The sequence below is a fragment of the Phyllostomus discolor genome, chromosome 7 (genome assembly GCF_004126475.2).
Source record: "Phyllostomus discolor isolate MPI-MPIP mPhyDis1 chromosome 7, mPhyDis1.pri.v3, whole genome shotgun sequence".
NCBI classification, from domain to species: domain Eukaryota; kingdom Metazoa; phylum Chordata; class Mammalia; order Chiroptera; family Phyllostomidae; genus Phyllostomus; species Phyllostomus discolor.
The window spans coordinates 128,337,281-128,355,838 of NC_040909.2; the positions used below are offsets into that span (position 1 = coordinate 128,337,281).

Consider the following 18,558-nt stretch of genomic DNA (forward strand, 5'->3'; position numbering starts at 1 on the left):
GGCCTGAATCATGACTACAGAAAACAGGAAAAAGAAATGCTTGATTCATTCTCTTTATCCAATTTTCAGAGTAATGAGTCACCGATATAGAAACTCCAAAGTGACCAATTAGATTTTTAAAACAGAATCATTAAAAACTGACTTTTCAATGTATCTGATGTATCTCAATCTACTGTGGTCATTATTATTTTTGATATTCAAATTGCCCCATTTTTGGTCAATAGAAACTCATTCAAAATTGGCTCCTATTTCATTCTCATATGATCCTAATAATCTTCTATTTCTTCCTTGCTTCCAGGCATGACAAGATGTTCCAGGCTTGTCTTGCTTATTTCCTGCTTTAGTTCTGCAATCTATCACCTCTCCTACGAGTGCTAGTATTTACAGTCCACAATCTGGGTGCTAGAGGTACGAATTGCTACTGGATTGTGATTGCTTCTAGATTTTTTCAGGGTCCAAAGCTAGAAAGTATTTGTTTGTTTGTTTTTTCCCTTTCATCATCACAAAGTTTAATAAAGAAATTAATATAATCCTGATCTAATGAAACAAATTCAGATCATGCTTCTCTTAGAGTGTTTTCTTTAAAAAAATTTATCATGAAATTATAATATTTTTAATTCAAAGTAAAGATTTTAGGGTTTTAATTTAACTTATATCTGCATCCTTTTTCTTAGGCTAAAATCTTATTTTCTGATGCATCAAAATAATTCATTGTACACTAAGTTTCTCTGAAATATATATAAGATGGCATGTGCTTGCTAAAATGACTCCAATCCCTTTACAATTGTTCCAAAATATAGTAAGTTCTTAATTACTTGACTGCAAAGAGATGTTAGTATTGTTAAATATTTCTCCCTATTAACACAATACAGCATGGGTGACATCGAAATGTGTCGTATAGAAAAATATGTATGATTGCTGGTACAGACATAATTTTTTTTCATGTAATTTATTGATTTTAGCCAGAGAGAAGGATGGGGGAGAGATAAAGATAGACTGACATTGATTTGTTGTTCCACTTATTTATGTATCACTGGTTGCTTCTTGTATACGTCCCAACCAGAGATCAAACCTGCAACGTTGGTGTATCTGGACAATGCTCCAACCAACTGACCAGTGCAAACATAACTATTTTTGTCAGAGTACTTGACATTTTAATTTACTACTCACAGCAACAGATGAAAATGTACAGCATCAAGTCAAAAAAGGCCACCAGAATACAGTAAATATCATCAGGTGTTAAAAAAAGTAAAAACCTACCTATCACTCAGATTATTTCTTGCTCTTCTTCTATACCATTTACAATAAAAACATACTAGCAAATATGAAGGCATGCGAACCTTTGTTTTAGGGCATCCCAAATTAATTAAGCAATTATACATAATTTATGAAATAATTTGAAAAGAAGTCATGAAAAACTGAAAATGAACTGGGACTAAGAGTAATTTATATTCAAGTTGAGACTGGCATTAAGAAAAAGTGCTTCCTTGAGTAACTATAGGGGAGATTCAATTTTCCCATCCTGAAAATGAGGAAGTTGGGCTAGTATTAGAACATTAGACTAGTAGTCATGCACTAGGACATATTCTGTTTGGCTCAGACAGTGTCTTAAAAGCATGTGAATTGGTTGGCAACATTTAAAAGACATTTAACACAAAATTTTGAACATAAAATTTAAGAAAGAAAATTCATTTTTCAACTCTGGGCCAGCTTCTGCACTTTAGCAGGCTAGAGATAAAAACAACTGCTTATGCTCTGATGGCTGAACACTCAGCCATATAACTTCCACAGCCCCACTGTTACCATTGGCCTGGCTCACTCATTTCATTTGTCTTACTTCAGTGGCCACTGGGCATTTAAATTTGTATCACAAGTTAAATCTGTAACCAAGATTTTTAAAAAACATCACAAATAGTATTTTTATTTGCCAACATTAAAAGTCTGACTTTTAGCTCTGGCTAGTGTGGCTCAGTTGGTTGGGTGTCATCTCACAAACTAAAAGGTCACCAGTTCACCCTGGCTGGCGTAGCTCAGTGGATTGAGCTCGGGCTGTGAACCAAAGCATCACAGGTTCGATTCCCCGTCAGGGTGCATGCCTGGGTTGTAGGCCATGAACCCCAGCAACTGCACATTGATGTTTCTCTCTCTCTTTCTCCCTCCCTTCCCTCTCTAAAAATAAATAAATAAAAATCTTTTAAAAAATAATTTAAAAATTTAAAAAAAATTTTAAAAAATCTTTTATAAAAAATAAATAAAAATAAAAGGTCACCAGTTCAATTCTCAGTCAGAGCACATGCCTGGGTTGTGGGCTCCGTCTACAATCAGGACACTTGGAGAAAGCAACCAGTCAATGTTTCTCTCTCACATAGGTGTTTCTCTCCCTCTCTTTCTCTCTCCCTTCCCCTCTAAAATAAATTTTTTTAAAAAGTCTGAATTTTAAACAGACTAGGGGTTCATATCCATCAGCTCGTTCAACTTTTTCACCTGTCTTATCCTCAGTAGCTACTCCAGAACTACTCCTTCATCATGAAGCTCCATGAGTTTTCCCAGTTCAAACTTGGGCTTCTTCAGCATTTGACTTTTCTAACAATGATGTAAAGAGGCAGATAAATAGGTTGGCAAGCCTTTCCTATGTCTCTTCCAATGCTATCTGTAATCAACATACTGACCACTTCCTTTCAAGTCATTTGTCTGTACTTCTTAGGTCATGACTTCCATCATCTTCATCTGTATTTGGCAGGCCCATTGATAAAGAGCATTAAGAGGTCTTCAAAATCTGTTTGTTGCACTTTTTCAGTAAAACCAACACAGAAAAGACAAAGCAAGTAACCATTGGTAGTCTTGCCATCAACCTGAGCTTCAACCATGGTCTGCCATTTTTTTACCTCAGAGCACATTCTGTCATAGGAAGAGTCCATGCCATGAAAATTAAGGCAGCTTTTGTTCTGAACATCCCCAGTAATTAGCTTCAGTTTTCTAAATGCAACTTTATCATTCTGCAGATTACCCTGGTTCACTTCAAAAACATGACCCTTGAGATCATCAGATGCAATTTTGGTTCCTGAGTTCTCATGACATGTTTTCCCAGTATTACCTATGCTGAACATAGTATTTTCACATCACACCAATCTTTCTTAGAAAACGGGTCAGCCACTTTCTTCTTGGTTCCCTTTTTGCCACCTTTTGTAAGGCACTTGTGTTCTTGCTGAACACCATAGTGCTGCTCAGAGAGCCAAAAAGAGTAACTAAGATTTTAACACTGTTTCAGAATACCCTGCTACCCAAATCTGACTTTTTTCTTTTCTTACTGTACAGTATATCAAGATTTTACTACGCCCCCCACAAAAATGGGAAACTACTAGTTTATAAAGTTTCCTTCACCATCTAACTTTGACCATTGTTACTCATGCGATCAGTACAGCTCAGAATATAGGGAAGTCAGAAGTGTCATCAAGCAACTTTTACCTGTGAATTTGATCTTGCCTGCTTGATCGTACTGGAGCCAGACCATCGATTTCATCAAAAAAAATAATTGATGGGCGCATCTGATAAGCCTACAAAGTAGGTCCAGTGGTATGTTATCATGAAAAGTTCAAATATGTAAACTTATTATAAACCATTTTATTCCATTTTCATTCCAAGTTGCTTACGTAATTTATGTATAAATCTAAATCTAAATTCAATAACTATGTCTTAAGGATTCAGGCTAAATTATATAGTTTAATTTCATTTGCATCTCAACTGGAAACATTCAAAATACATACTCTACTGGTTATATAACTTAGATTTCATATAGCTATAGTTATTAGGGCATACAAAAAAATCTTTAATAAAGACTAATTGTCAAAACAAGATAAAGAATAGCCCTGGCTGGTGTGGCTCAGTTGGCTGGAGCACTGTACCACTGACCAAGGGGTCGCAGGTTCGATTCCTAGTCAGGGCACGTGCCTGAGTTGTGGATTTGAGCCCCTGATACAAGAAGGTGGCTAACTGATGTGTCTCTCTTTTGTGTCACATCGATGTTTCTCTCTCCCTCTCTCTAAAAGCAGGAAAAAAATGTCTTTGGATGAAGATTACACCAAAACACAACAAGATAAAGAATACAAGACAGTGATACAGCCTTCCTTTCATGTCAGGACCTGGGAAAACAATTAGCATAATGCCATAGTTTAAAAAAAACAAGGAAAAAATCAGTAAAGTTAAAACAAAAGACCTCAGCGACTTTCAAAAAGAGATTTAAAAGCATTTGCAGCATTATGCCTCAGTAGATCAGAATGTATTATCTTACAATGTTCTGTCAATACAATCTGGGATGAGAAATTAAAGCCCATCTAGGGCAAAACTAATCTTCTCACATATTGAGATGTAACTCACCACTACCATCTCCCTAAGTACAAAACCACCATGCTCTTTCTTAGGTTCTAAGACCCCAAAGAACTGAGATCTAGTTACTCATTTCTCTTATTACAAAACTGCCCCTAATAGGTCAGTGTTATCTTAACACACAAAGAAAAATAATCTGGGAAGATTATATATTTGGTCTAATTCTTCTAAAATTTTTTCTATGAAAATAATTAAACACAAGATTTATCTAATCCTTACATACTTACATCTACATTGACTATAAATCTAGATAGACAAATTTTATCATCATACCTGATCAAATAGCAATCGTAGCTGTCTTTCAGACTCTCCTACCCATTTACTCAGACAATCAGCACCTTTCCTCATGAAAAATGCAACTCTCTTATCCCCTTGACTGCACTCATTGGCAAGAGCTCTAGCAACCAGAGTTTTTCCAGTTCCTGGTGGACCATAAAACAAACAACCTCTGTAAAAGAAAAAGTATTATTTTATCAGTACTACATTAAAAAGGACTATTTAAACAAAATTACAAACTAATTTCATAAGTACACTTAATTAGTGAATAAAAAAAGTGAGACAACTGAAATATTTCAATTCAGAAAACACAACTTAAAATCTGGTAATTAACATTGCTACTAAAAATTAATATTAAGACTAAATGAAACCCTTTATTTAAAACATATTTTCTTTTATATATTCATTATGCTCATATTACCTTTCCTTGCATAGAAGTTACACTTAAAAAGACTTGATAGTTGCCCTGGCCAGTGTGGCTCAGTTGTTTAAAGCGACGTTCCCATAAACCGAAAGGTCGCAGGTTCAGTTCCTGGTCAGGGCACATGCCTAGGTGCAAGTTCAGATCCCAGTCGTGGCATATGTAAAAGGCAACAGATCAGTGTTCTCTCCCTCCTTCCCTTCCCCTCTCCCTGAAATCAGTGAGTATGTCCTCAGGCAAAGATTAAAAAAAAAAGGACTTGGTAGTTTACTTTTGTAATGTATCAGGGGAAAGAATAACTGGTTTCTTCTACAATCTTTGGTCTCAATTTCAGGAACACACCACCAAAAATTTTATAAGAAAACATCTTGGAATTGAACAGGAGAAAGAGATAAAAGAAGAGAGAACTTAAAGAAATAATGGTGGTTGGACAGTAAGGACTAAGACAATGTAAATAATTTAAAATAAATTTTGTGACATCACTCCAACAGGGTAACTTACTATTTTTTCACATAGTTCCAAAGTTATCTGTTGCTCTTAGAATAGAATTCTGAGAAAATGGGCTATACTAATAATACTTAACAGAAATGTAAAAAGGGTATAGAAATAGGAAATGCCAGGAATTAAGTTCTACCAAAGTAATGGAAAATAATCAATTTCAGGTCATCAAATAACTGTTCTTGAAAAGAAACACTTAAAGAAAATCCCAGAAAAACAGAAATGACAAAGTAAGAATTATAGGGAAAAAAACCAAAAGTGATGGATGAAATCTATTAAAAGTTAATAAAAAATAGTAAGATAGGGACAATCAAATGTAGGTGTAAAAAACAAAGCACATAGTAAGAAAACAATGAGACATACAAATGGAATAAGCAACAATGATTTCAATGTACAAAAACCAAGGCAGATATAGATTTTTAAAATATTATCTACTGAGCCAAGAATCTACTTTGTGAGACTACATCTTAAAAATAGAATTAAGAACTCACACAAAGATGAAATAATGAAATGTTCATGATATTGACATTTGTGATAATGAAGTTAGAAGAAAACAAGCCAGCAACAGCAAAATCAAATAAAATATGACACAACCACAATAATGAAATATTATTTAGCCATTAAAATACAAAGATCACATATAAAAATGTTTACACAACCATATATTTGATTTTTATGGGAGTATATATATGTTGTAAAGAAGGAGAAAGAAAAAGAAAAATTTCAGGGAGTTAATTCTTTAAGTTCACTAAATTACTTTAACTAGATACCATATTTTGCCATGTGTAGTACAAACGTTTTGCCCAAATTTGAGGGAAAAATAAGGGCACAATAATGATTACATACCATGGGCATAATAATACTGTGTGTAATGTACACAAAAACATAGGTGCACATTATACATGGCAAAATATGGTAGTTTCATCAACATTTCCTATAAGTAAATGTCATTTAATATTAATATCAGATTTAAAAAATTTTTATGGATCAGCTAATATTCTATTACACACCTGAAACTAATATAACACTGTCAATTTTAACTACAAAACAAATTAAAAAAACTGAATTTACCAATGTTTTAATAGTGATTATTCACAGTATACAACTTTTATAATATAAAAGTAAAAAAGCTTACCAATTTAAAAAGGTTTACTTAATTCAATGTATTCATAGAAGTAGGAATTGAAATAAGAAGGGTAGGAGGGGCCTACTGCCTTCTATAAAAGATTTAAAGTACAATTTGATTGTTAAAATTATGTACAATTATAAACAATTTTAAAAATGGAAAGAAGTATATATGAAAGGAATTTCACTAAATGTTTGAAAAACCATAAAGAATCTTCCCCCTGCCCTGGTGTAGCTCAGTGGATTGAACACGGGCTGTGAACCAAAGGGTTGTTGGTTCGACTCCTGGTCAAGGCACATGCCTGGGTTGCAGGCCAGGCCCTCAGTGGGGGCCACATGAGAGGCAACCACACATTGATGTTTCTCTTCCTCTCTTTCTCCTTACCTTCCCCTCTAAAAATAAATAAATAAAATATTAATTAAAAAAAAAAAAGAATCTTCCCACCCTCTCACTCATGGAGAATCAATTTTGAAACCATTCTTCATGTTAAACATTAAGAAAATAAATATATTCAAAGCACCCAGGACCTTGTAGGAAAAATATATAAATTTAGAGTAGACCTGAAAAATTTCAACAGAGAAACATTATCTTTCTAGATAATAGTAGCATAGCACAGATTTTGGCTAAAATAAAATGCACAGTAAAATTACCTTGGAGGTTGAATTTTGAATTTTTCAAAGACTTCTGGATAAAGTAATGGAAATACCACCATCTCTTTTAGAGCTGCAATGTGATTAGACAGACCACCAACACTATCAAATCGTACCTGGTAATGGAAGAGAAACATCGACATTCTTAGATTTGGAGTCAAAATTAAAATGTCATTCCATGCCCAAACTATACACAACCTACACACAGTCAACCGAGTAACAGTATCTTAGTTGTGGCCTGGAGATGACAAGAAGAGAAGAAAAGAAAAAAGTCTATAAAAATTGAAGTTTCTGATCAGCTGCACCAAGACAAAGAAATATGGCCCAAATAAAAAAAACACAGCATAACCTCAGAACTAAATGATAAGGAGACTGCCAACCTATCTGATGGAGAATTTAAAGCCCTGGTAATCAAAATGTTCATAGATCTGATTGAGCTGTGTCAAAAAAATGAAAAAACAAATGAAGGATACCCAAAGTAAAATCAAACAAAATATTCAGGGAACCAACAGTGACAGGGGAAACCAGAACTCAAAGCAACGATTTGGAACAAAAGAAATAAACATCGATCCAAAGGAAAAGGAAGAAACAAGAATCAAAAAAAAATAAAGAGAGATTTAGGAACCTTTGGGACAACTTGAAACGTTCCAATATCTGAATTATAGGGATGCCAGAAGGAGAAGAACAACAGCAAGAAATCGAAAACTTATTTGAGCAAATAATGAGGGAAAACTTCCCTAATCTGGCAAAGGAAATAGACTTCTAGGAAGTCCAGGAAGCTCAGAGTCCCAAAGAAGTTGGACCCTAAGAGGAACACACTAAGGCACATCATCATTAAATTACCTAAGATTAAAGACAATGTGAGAATCCTAAAAGAAGCAAGGGGAAAGGAAAGAGTTACCAAAAAGGGGTACCCATTAGGATATCAGCTGATTTCTCAAAAGAAACTTTGCAGACAAGAAGGGGCTGGAAAGAAATATTCATAAAAGGTAAGGACCTACATCCAAGATTACTCTACCCAGCAAAGCTATCATTTAGAATGGAAGGGCAGAAAATGTGCTTCCCAGATAAGGTCAAGTTAAAGGAGTTCATCATCAAGCCCTTATTTTATGAAATGTTAAAGGGACTTATCTAAAAAAAAAGATAAAAAATATGAATATAAAAAATGGTATAGGAAACAGAGGACTCAAAGAATTTATATATACAACCCATGGACATGCACTAAGGCGGTGGGGAAGCTGGAGGGTATTTCAGTATTTTAGTGGGGAGAGTTGGGGGGGCCAGGGGGGAAGGGGGATAAGGGAGGAAAAACTGGGAAAAATGTAATAGCATAATCAATAAAAATACTTCAAAAAAATTAAAGTTTCTGATTTTAAAAGAGTAGTTTCTTTTTTAACTTTATTTTTTAAAGATTTTATTTATTTATTTTTAGAGAGGGAAGGGAGGGAGAAAGAGAGAGAGAGAGAAACATCAATGTGTGGTTGCTGGGGGCCATGGCCTGCAACTCAAGCATGTGCCCTGACTGGGAATTGAACCTGCAATGCTTTGGTTCGCAGCCCACGCTCAATCCACTGAGCTACGCCAGCCAGGGCTTCTTTTTTAACTTTAAAACTAAACTAAAACAAAGAACACAATTACAGTTCAAGGACACATTTCAGGACAGTAATCACCGAAGAATCTAGTTGCATTGGATCAACATCAGCAAGGCTGGCTCCAATTTTCATTCGATCTTTGTAAATTCCTTTTAATTCATCTTTCCGAAAATTTAGCGGGAGGCACCTATTTTAAAAAGATTAGGAAAAAATTAAAACCAAAACCTCATACTTCTCCAAATGCCATGTTAAAATATGGGCATTTTTCTTAAAAATTTAAAAAAATTAAATTTCAACTAGAGCAATCTTAAGATATATTTTGACTTCCTCATTTTCTATATAGGTTAAGAAATTGTGTTAGAAAAGTTATATCTAAAGTTTATCATTAAAGATACACAGCCAAATGAAAATACCAATTTTTAAGAAGCCACACTGCTGTAATTTACAGTTGAAAATTCAGACAGTGTCAATATACATTATAATGATCATGTCTAATGTATATGGAATGTTTACTATTTGCCAGACACTGTTTTAGTTTTAGATGGTTTAGATATATTAACGAAGTAGGTATTATTTCCCTTCTTTTCAAAGAAAATAAAGCCACAGGTAAGGTAAACTAAAATGCTCCAAGTTACAAACTACAATAGCAAGTGACAGATCTAGAAATCAAACCCAAGTTGTCTCCAGACCTGCAATAACTTTGCTATAATACCTCTCAGCAAAACAGTCAGAGTCCACCAACATCTGGATCCATGTCAATCCTCTCAAGCAAGAATGAATCACTACTTTCCTATTAACTACTTTCAAAAACAGTTATGGTATGTCACAAAGAATATGCCTAGATGACTGTGCTTCTTTTATTGATGGAAAAAGGAAAACTGCTTATGTTAGAGTTTAAGATACTTGTACCAGAATGCCGTAGCAAAGAATAACTACTGCAACTAAACACAAGTGAAAGCACCATGCTCACCCCAAGGGACAGTTCTTGCCATCCCCAAATTCCATGAGAACTTTATACTCTGAAATCTAAGATGGATAACTTTTCAACTGCAGATTTTTAAAGGGTATGTCTTAAGTAATTCTTAATAGAAATATAACTGCATAATATAAAACCATAGGATTAGATGCACACTTCTATGAATAAAAGCAAAGAAAAATTCAAGTAGTCTAAGTATACAGCTTTTGGATGATTTAACTTATTGCTGTCTATCAGAAATAAAATGCAAGCCAAAAAAGTAATATAAAATTTTCTATTAGCTACAATAAACAAAGGTTAATAACATATTTATCACAATATATCCAAAACCCTGTATTATCACTCCAACATGTACAGTCAGTATTTTAAAAATTGAGCTATTTTACATTCCTTTTTTTTTAAAGATTTTATTTATTTATTTTTAGGGAGGGAAGGGGGAGAGAGGGAGAGAGGGAGGGAGGGAGAGAGAGAGAGAGAGAGAGAGAGAGACACACACACAGAGACATCAATGTGTGGATGTGTGGTTGCTGGGGGTTATGGTCTGCAACCAGGAATGTACCCTGGCTGGGAATCGAACCTGGGACACTTTGGTTCCCAGCCCACGCTCAATCCACTGAGCTACGCCAGCCAGGGGCTAACATTCTTTTTAATACTAAATCTTTGGAATCCAAGAGTGTGTTTGTCATAAAAACTTATAGTGTATATCTTAATTCAGACTAGCTACATTTCAAGTGCTTAATAGCCACATGTGGCTAGTGGCTACCATACTGGACAAGGCGGATTTAATATGATACAAGAACAGCGCTTTGCCCTGGTTGGTGTGGCTCAGTGCATTGAATGCCGGCCTGTGAACCAAAGGGTTGCTGGTCCAGTTCCCATTCAGGGCACATGACTGGGTTGTGGGCTGGGTCCCCAGTTGGGGGTGTGTGAGAGGCAACCACACATTGATGTTGCTCTCCTTCTTTTTCTCCCTCCCTTCCCCTCTCTCTCAAAATAAATTAAAAAAGAAAAAAAAAAAAAAGAATAGTGCTTAGGATACAAAGAGTGGTTGATTTGCACCCTGCTTCATTATTATGTTCCAATTACTTTAAGCATTTCTGTTCTGCTCAAAGAACATATTATTAGAATCAAACACTGCACTTTTCATTTACCCATCCACATCTGTAAAACAGCCATGATATTTGCCCCATCTACTTCATGTAATTATCGTGAGTCAAGTAATTTGATTACTGTACGTGATTTGGTTACAAATAAGTTGATTACTATATGTGAACTTATAAGGAGTTATGAAATAAGTAAAACTTTTAATCTTCCTTAAGTATTCTATAATAAAAATGCATTATTGTTATTTTAAAAAGGAGTATATTTCCTCAAATCAGTGTTTAACAAGCACCATTTTGAGCTACATAATGGTTAAACAGTAAAATATGAGTTTCAACTAAATATTTCAAACAAGACAGTATTCTGGTCTTATATTAACCTACTGTATAATTTTTTCATCCATTAAGCTGTACCCATTCCCAAATTATTTGGCTTTCTCACCACTTTTCAAAAAAAAAGTAAGTGGTAGTTTTAAAAGGCATCAATATAACACTTACCTGTTGATAGCTCTATTACGGCTCCTTTTCCTTCGCCTCTCAAAGTGTTGTTCATCTTCAGAAGAGGAAGATGAAGTAGAATCACTACTGTGGATCGCATGCCTTCGCCTGAAGTAAAGAAGAAAACTAAATTGATGATGAAGGGCAGGGAAAATAAAAGGTATAAGGTGCAAACATCAGAAATACCTAATGATCCAAGATGGTTTATCTTAAAATTAATGCATTTGCTCAACCAACAAAGTAAGTTTAGTTGGTTGAACCTTTGAAAGAAAATAAAAGACTTGGATAACTTAGAGGAAAGGGGAAAAAAGATAAAAGACTGTGGTAGAGTGACCACCAATGTTTATTTACTAAGACAGCATTTGGTCCAGGCTTTTTTTAGTCTTTATATAAATCGGTTATCCTCACAGAAAGGTGAGATAAAGAGGGTATTAGAATTCTGGGGAATATAATTTTGGAAAACTATTTTCAATATTATACTACATATAATTTCATATTTGGAAGGGAGTAACCTATTTTGACATATTAAATAATTTTAAAAGGAGAACATGAGAATTTTTATGTAAACTAGGGTTTAAAAATGCTAGGAAACAGGGAGAAATAATATGGCCTTTTATCTATATCATCAATTGTAAATTCACAATGACACTTGACAGCTTTGTGAATGTAAATGAGTTCCCAAATGCATATAAACCTCAATCTTCTCACTTACCAAAATAAATAAATAAATAAAATCAAAGTCTTAGGCTAGTTGATAGTATTAAATAAAGATTCCAAGTGCTACTAATATTCAAAAAAATTTTAAATATCTTCTACCTTTGGACAATTGCAACAGGCCAATGGGGGTAAAGGGGAACGGCAAAGAACCTGGCTGGAAAAAACCCTTTATTCCATTGGCACAGAGTCTAGAGCTCCTTCTGAGTCAGAGTGCAATCATTGTAAGCAGGTATTTCCAAAAATATAAAAGGTTCGCAATCTATTATCTGCATTATATAAGTCCAAAAGCTTGTACCTAAAAAACTCTGAAAATAAGCTTTTCCACTAAACACTTAGCAGTAAAACATGATCTGAAATGTCATAAAGGCAATCCATAGTCTCCATTTGTCCCATTTACTATGATTATTCCTATGTCTTGCTATAGAATTAATGTATGTGACTAGGTAGTGCTGGCCCAGACACTGCTGAAGATGTTTATGATGCAGGTTACCTTTGTAAAGCCTTCTAAAAATTCCAACTTGTGAACATATAAATGGCTCCGAGGGTTTTGAAAGACAGGTTGTGAAAACACAGATATTAGTGAGAATGTAATCCTCCACTGTCCACCTACCAAAACATGCCTGAGAGCGTTTCTGTGATCAGTCTGAAACTAAAACTATCTAGTACAAGTCTGAAATTTTATATAAAAAACTAACTTATCTAATATTAACATTGATATTACAAAGAGACTAACTTATAGTCATATAATTCACATAACTGCATGTGAATTCAGTATGCATTCACATAAAATTAAGACTAACTTCAAATTTAAAAAAGGAACTAATATTTACTAAGTGCTCCTTGTACCAAGTACTTGTCATATCTCATTCAATCTTTTTTTTTTTCTTTAAAGATTTTATTTATTTAATTTTAGAGAGGGAAGGGAGGGAGAGAGAGAGAGAGAAACATCAATGTGCGGTTGCTGGGGGCCATGGCCTGCAACCCAGACATGTGCCCTGACTGGGAATCGAACCTGGGATACGTTGGTTCGCAGCCCGCACTCAATCCACTGAGCTACTCCAGCCAGGGCATCTCATTCAATCTTAATTAAAACTTTGGAAGAGTACTTGTTAGTGGGCTCATTTTATAGTCAGAGCAAATGTGGACCAGAGTTTAAAGAACTTACTCAACATATCAGAGTCAGTCAATGATGATGTCAGAATTCAAATTCATGTCTATCTATTTCAAAAATCCTCATTCTGTACAACACTACACTGGTGATTTCCAGTTGTTTATTTCATAAACTCATAAAGTTATAAGCAAACAACAAGACTTTCTGGATTGTCACAAAATTTCCAACATTTGATTTGTGAATAGGGATTATTTTTAAACATTAAAATACAGTTACAATAACAAGCACATGTAGCCCTTAATATGTACTAGATACTACTTTAAATGCTTTATATGTATTAACTCATCTAATTCTCAAAATACAATGAGATAGGTGCTATTATCCCCATTCTACAGATCAAAAAGCTGAAGTACAGAGAGGCTAAGTAACTTGCCAAAGATCACTAATAAGTGGTAGAACTGAGATGGCAACCTAAGCTGTTCCAGTGATAGGTCCAGGTTCTTCATCATTACCCTGTACTGTAGAAAGGCCATTACTTCAGTTTAAAAAAGGATTCTAAACACACACACCCACACTCATTTTTTTTTTCATTTTACTAAAAACCTTTGAAAAATTTGGCATAGCCAAGCATTGTGAACCTAACTAGAACATCTAGAGTTGCCAGTTTAGGTCCTTAACAACAAAGAAGAAGCACTCTGGAATATTGGTAAAGCAGTGTGCTATTCTGTTATCTTCTCTCTTTTTTTCCATCTTCATTTTTTTTTCCCCATTACCATTTAGTCCCCTTATATTATCTTTTTATTCAAAGGAACTAGGCTCATTCTAGAAACTGCAGACTGAAGCAAAAGAATAAGCCTTAGATGACCAGAGCAGTGCTTTTTCAACATTTTCATCTCATGGCACACATAAATTACTAAAATTCGGTGGCACACCAAGAAATATATTTTTTGCCGACATGACAAACAAAAGTATAATTTTGACTCATTCACACCAGATGGCTTTTGTTGTGTTGGTGGCTGTCGTTTTTTCATTTGATAGTCTAAGGGAAAAGAGGCCAGCGCCTCAGACTGAATACTCAGGAATTGCATGTTTTAAAAATTCTTGTGGCATACCAGTTGAAAATTGGTGGACTAGAGCTTATCAACCATAAGGAAGAAAAATCCTGCTTAAAGGCAGTGTTCCTGAAGCTCCAATATGACAAGTTGCCAAAAGATCCTTTGAAGATCCTGCACTTGGTTGAAAGGTTTCTTAACCATTTGCCACGGATACTAAAAGCAATGTTCAAATGATTTTTGGACATGTGCTTTGTTTCCATGCTTAAGTAGCTGTAGAACATGAACTGTAAACAGAAGCTGGTCTCTTGATGAAAAAAATAAAAAGGCTAAGCAAAATGACTATCATTAAGGTTGTTAGAAAAAAACGAGATGTTCACAACACCTTGCCAAGAAAGAAAAAAAAAAAAAAAAAGGATTGAAGTGGATAAAAAGGTCAGGTAATTACAAGTGTCAGAAAAGCCGCAGAGAAACTAGAACTTTAGGATATTGTTTGTAGGAAAGTAAAATGAGGCAGCCATTTGGAAAACAATCTGGCACTTCCCTGAAACATTAAATATAGTTAGCATTTGACCCAGCACTTCCACTTCCAGGTATATACCCAAGAAAAATGAAAATATATGTCCACACAAAAAGTTGTGTAGAACTGTTCACAGTAACATTATCCATTAACAGTCAAAAAGTGGAAACAACTCAGATGTCCATCAACTGATAAATGGATAAACAAAATATGATATATTTATACAATGGAATCTCATTTGGCAATATAAAGGAACGAGGTATTGATACATGTTACTATGTGGATGAACTTTGAATGTGTTATACAAAGTGAAAGAAACTAGTCATAAGAGATTCTACTTACATGAAATATCTAAACTAGGCAAGTCTATAAAGACAGGAAGTTAATTAGTGGTGGCTTAGGACTGAAGGGATGGGAGTATTGAAAGTATTGGAAGAGCTGGGGTGATATAAAGAGTATAGGTTTCTTTTTGAGGCAAGAAAAATGTTCTAAAATTATTGTGGTAATAGTTTCACAACTCTGAATATATTAAAGCTACTGAATTATATACTTTAAGTGGGTGAACTAAACAGTGTATGAATATATCCCGATGAAAAAGAAAAAGTTTAATGAACACCAAAAAGGTCAGCAAGTCAAATAATATGACTCCAGGATACATCTTAAATCTTAGTTCATACTTTAACTTAAATGTGTCAGGACCCTCCACTAGTCTATGACATCCAAGGGTAGCAATCCTGGCTTCATCATTTTTATATCCATAGTATTTGGCACATAGTAGTATTGAAACATTTGTTAAATAATTAACAGGGGGAAAAATCCCGCACCCAAGGAGCTGTACAACATTGTGAGACACTTTACAGAGAGAAAGACTAGACTGAACCAAAAGGGGCAAAAAAAAAAAAAAAAAAAAAAAAAGTTCTACCTTCTGCAAGACACACTGTAGGTGCTGATTATAGAAGTAGTTAGTCAACAAGTATGTTACATCCAGGAACACAAACCCAGAAAAGATGAGAAAAAATTAAATCTCAAAGTAACTGCCAGCCTCTCATTTCTGCTGGATCAAATACAGATCTGCCCCTTCAGTCTGTCAACCAAGAGCTGTTGTGAGTCCTATGATTGTTGGGGACTCCAGGGAGCAATATATCTTACTCTCCTTTTCTGAAAATCATTAAATTTCACTATCAAAATATCAGTCTTTAACAATATTATAGGCGGCCTATGAAGGGTACCAACAGTGTTGCCTCCGTTAAGTGCAATTTATCTTGGACAACCCTGGCAGGCTGAGTTTGCCTTCCTGGTCCTTCATCAAAGGATGGATACTAAGTGTAAGAAAAGGATGGCTCTAGGTGTAAGAAAAGGGATAATGAAACAAGTAATCTAGAATGTACACTTGTGATTTTGGCATTCTGAAAATGAAATTAAAATATCCAGGGACACAGGTTGTATTTTATATTTTTCCTAGTTTGTCAGCACCTACAGAGGTGTTAACTTGCATGACCAAAACATGATCAGATAGTCTGCTTCTTGGAGCTTCCAAGAACTGTTCACAGAGCTGAAGTCTCAGAGGACTTCAATCTTACTTCTGAGCAAATTATTATTAAGAAAAAAGCACCACCTCCCATACCAGTGTCATTTTTTCCCTGCAGTTTTAGTTTTCACCAACAAGCTCTTATTCACAAACTACTATAATGCCACTATTATCCAGAGAGTTCTAATGGATCAGAAAACCTTTTATTATTCAGGAGAATGAGGAAATAACAAGAACTACCTCTTTGAACTTAAATATGACAGACAAGCAACAAATGCTGGAATGTGAAATAAAAATAAACTTACAAATAATTTAAATAGCAAAAAATTATTTTCCTAGTATATGAAACAAATTTTTTAAATCAATACAGAAAAAGATAGTTGGAGTCATAAGTTTAGAAGCTGTGTAGCTTACAGTGTTTGTCATCATAGGAAAATATGTCTGTAATAGTATGTGAAGATAACACTATACCTATATCTAACTTAATGCAAAGATTAAAGAAAATAGTCCACCCAAAATGCTTAATACCAAGCCAGGAATACAGTAAACACTGAAGTAAAGGTAGCTCTCTGTCACTAAAGTGGGGACCAATGGAGTAAATTACCTTACCATGGTAGTTATTAACAATTCCTATTAGTGGAAGCAAAAGCAAGAACTAGTCAGCAGAAGTAGGAATTAGAGCACCAAAGGCAGAGTTAACTCTCCCATATATGATCCTGGAATTGTATCATAACATCCCCAATCCTAAGGCTAGATTCCTACCTTAACATAGCCACAATTATGTTGTCATAAATCAGACACTTTTCAGAACAAACCTGTTCATTCGTTTACAATAAGGACTTCTTGGCCCCGCAGAAGACAATCGATATCTTGGTCTTGTAGGAGAAGCTGGGCCACTATAAAACATGTTGGGCTTTCTCTGGTGACGAGGTTCTTAAGAAAAGAGTAAGATGTACATGACACATAATTATATTTGGATGTAATTCTGCTCTTCATATAAACACTTACAAAGGTGCTGCCCTTCCATGAAAATACTAAATATTTTATAGTTCATGTTTTAAATCATTTATGTCTACAAGGCTGCTATGAAAAACACCAACAACCAAAACATATGCTGGCCATAAACAGTTATGATTACACTGATGGATAACAGCTGAGTATCAGCCTTGCATGTGTATGTCATAAGTATTAAGGCACGACCTTAATCAAAAGCAGTCTTATTTACATAACTTACAAAATAAATTAAGTCAAAGGCTGTAAAATTTAAGATAATAAATAGGCCAATTATTTGATTTGGTCAAAGCTAAAATTTAACTATATTTGGAAAAACTGACACCTTGCACTTTTAGGATAGATTAAGAAGGATAATAGCCATGAGCATTATGCAAAATAAAAACTTAAAAAATAATAATAGAGGAATTATATATTACCTTTGTAAAAACAAAGGTAATATAGAATTCCATCTCCTAGATAAACAAATATAGCACTTACTTTCCAGTGGAGCCTGGTAGTAAACAGTAGCTTTTCTCTGTCTAAGATAATACCGTTTCTGATTATCTTCTTCTCCATCTTCTTCATCATCTTCATCTTCACCATCATCTTCATCTTCACCATCATCTTCATCTTCACCATCATCATCATCCTCATCTTCACCATCATCTTCATCTTCACCATCATCTTCATCTTCTTGGTCTTCACCTACTTCAGATGATTCTACAATTAAGAAATATTTACTTTTAGGATACTCACCAAAACATTGACAATTTTTAACATGGGGAACTGAGAAAGGATACTCCTGTTAAAATGTATTCACTTATAAATTCAAAAAAAGAATCTAATTCTTTCACAATATTAAAATTTCTTTTAAATGAAGTAAAAAAATATTGTAGAATTAAAAACATCTAGAGTCCTGACCAGTGTGGCTCAGTTGGTTGGGCAAAGTTCCGCAAAGCAAAAGGTCGCCAGTTTGATTCCCAGTCAGGGAACATGGCTAGGTTGTAGGTTCAGTCCCTGCTCAGGGCAAGTATGAAACACAACCAATCAATGTTTCTCTCCCTCTTTTCTCTCTCCCCTCCCCTCTCTCTAAAAATAAATAAATAAATATTTTTTA

At 34.6% G+C, this 18,558-nt stretch overlaps 1 protein-coding gene across 2 annotated transcripts in view; it reads right to left on the reverse strand.

Moving 5' to 3' along the window:
- ATAD2 (ATPase family AAA domain containing 2) overlaps positions 1 to 18,558 on the reverse strand; it is a 60,402-nt gene that overhangs the window by 24,170 nt on the left and 17,674 nt on the right. The window contains exons 7-14 of one of the 2 annotated variants that reach the window (XM_036031393.1): positions 18,102 to 18,161; positions 17,940 to 18,029; positions 17,264 to 17,381; positions 11,521 to 11,628; positions 9,025 to 9,133; positions 7,355 to 7,470; positions 4,657 to 4,831; positions 3,466 to 3,554 (exon numbers count right to left, since the gene is read on the reverse strand). In XM_036031393.1, the coding sequence (XP_035887286.1) occupies positions 3,466 to 3,554; positions 4,657 to 4,831; positions 7,355 to 7,470; positions 9,025 to 9,133; positions 11,521 to 11,628; positions 17,264 to 17,381; positions 17,940 to 18,029; positions 18,102 to 18,161 (865 nt within the window). Of the gene's footprint in view, positions 1 to 3,465; positions 3,555 to 4,656; positions 4,832 to 7,354; positions 7,471 to 9,024; positions 9,134 to 11,520; positions 11,629 to 17,263; positions 17,382 to 17,939; positions 18,162 to 18,558 lie in introns of both variants that reach the window. The other variant, XM_028534105.2, reaches the window with a different exon arrangement.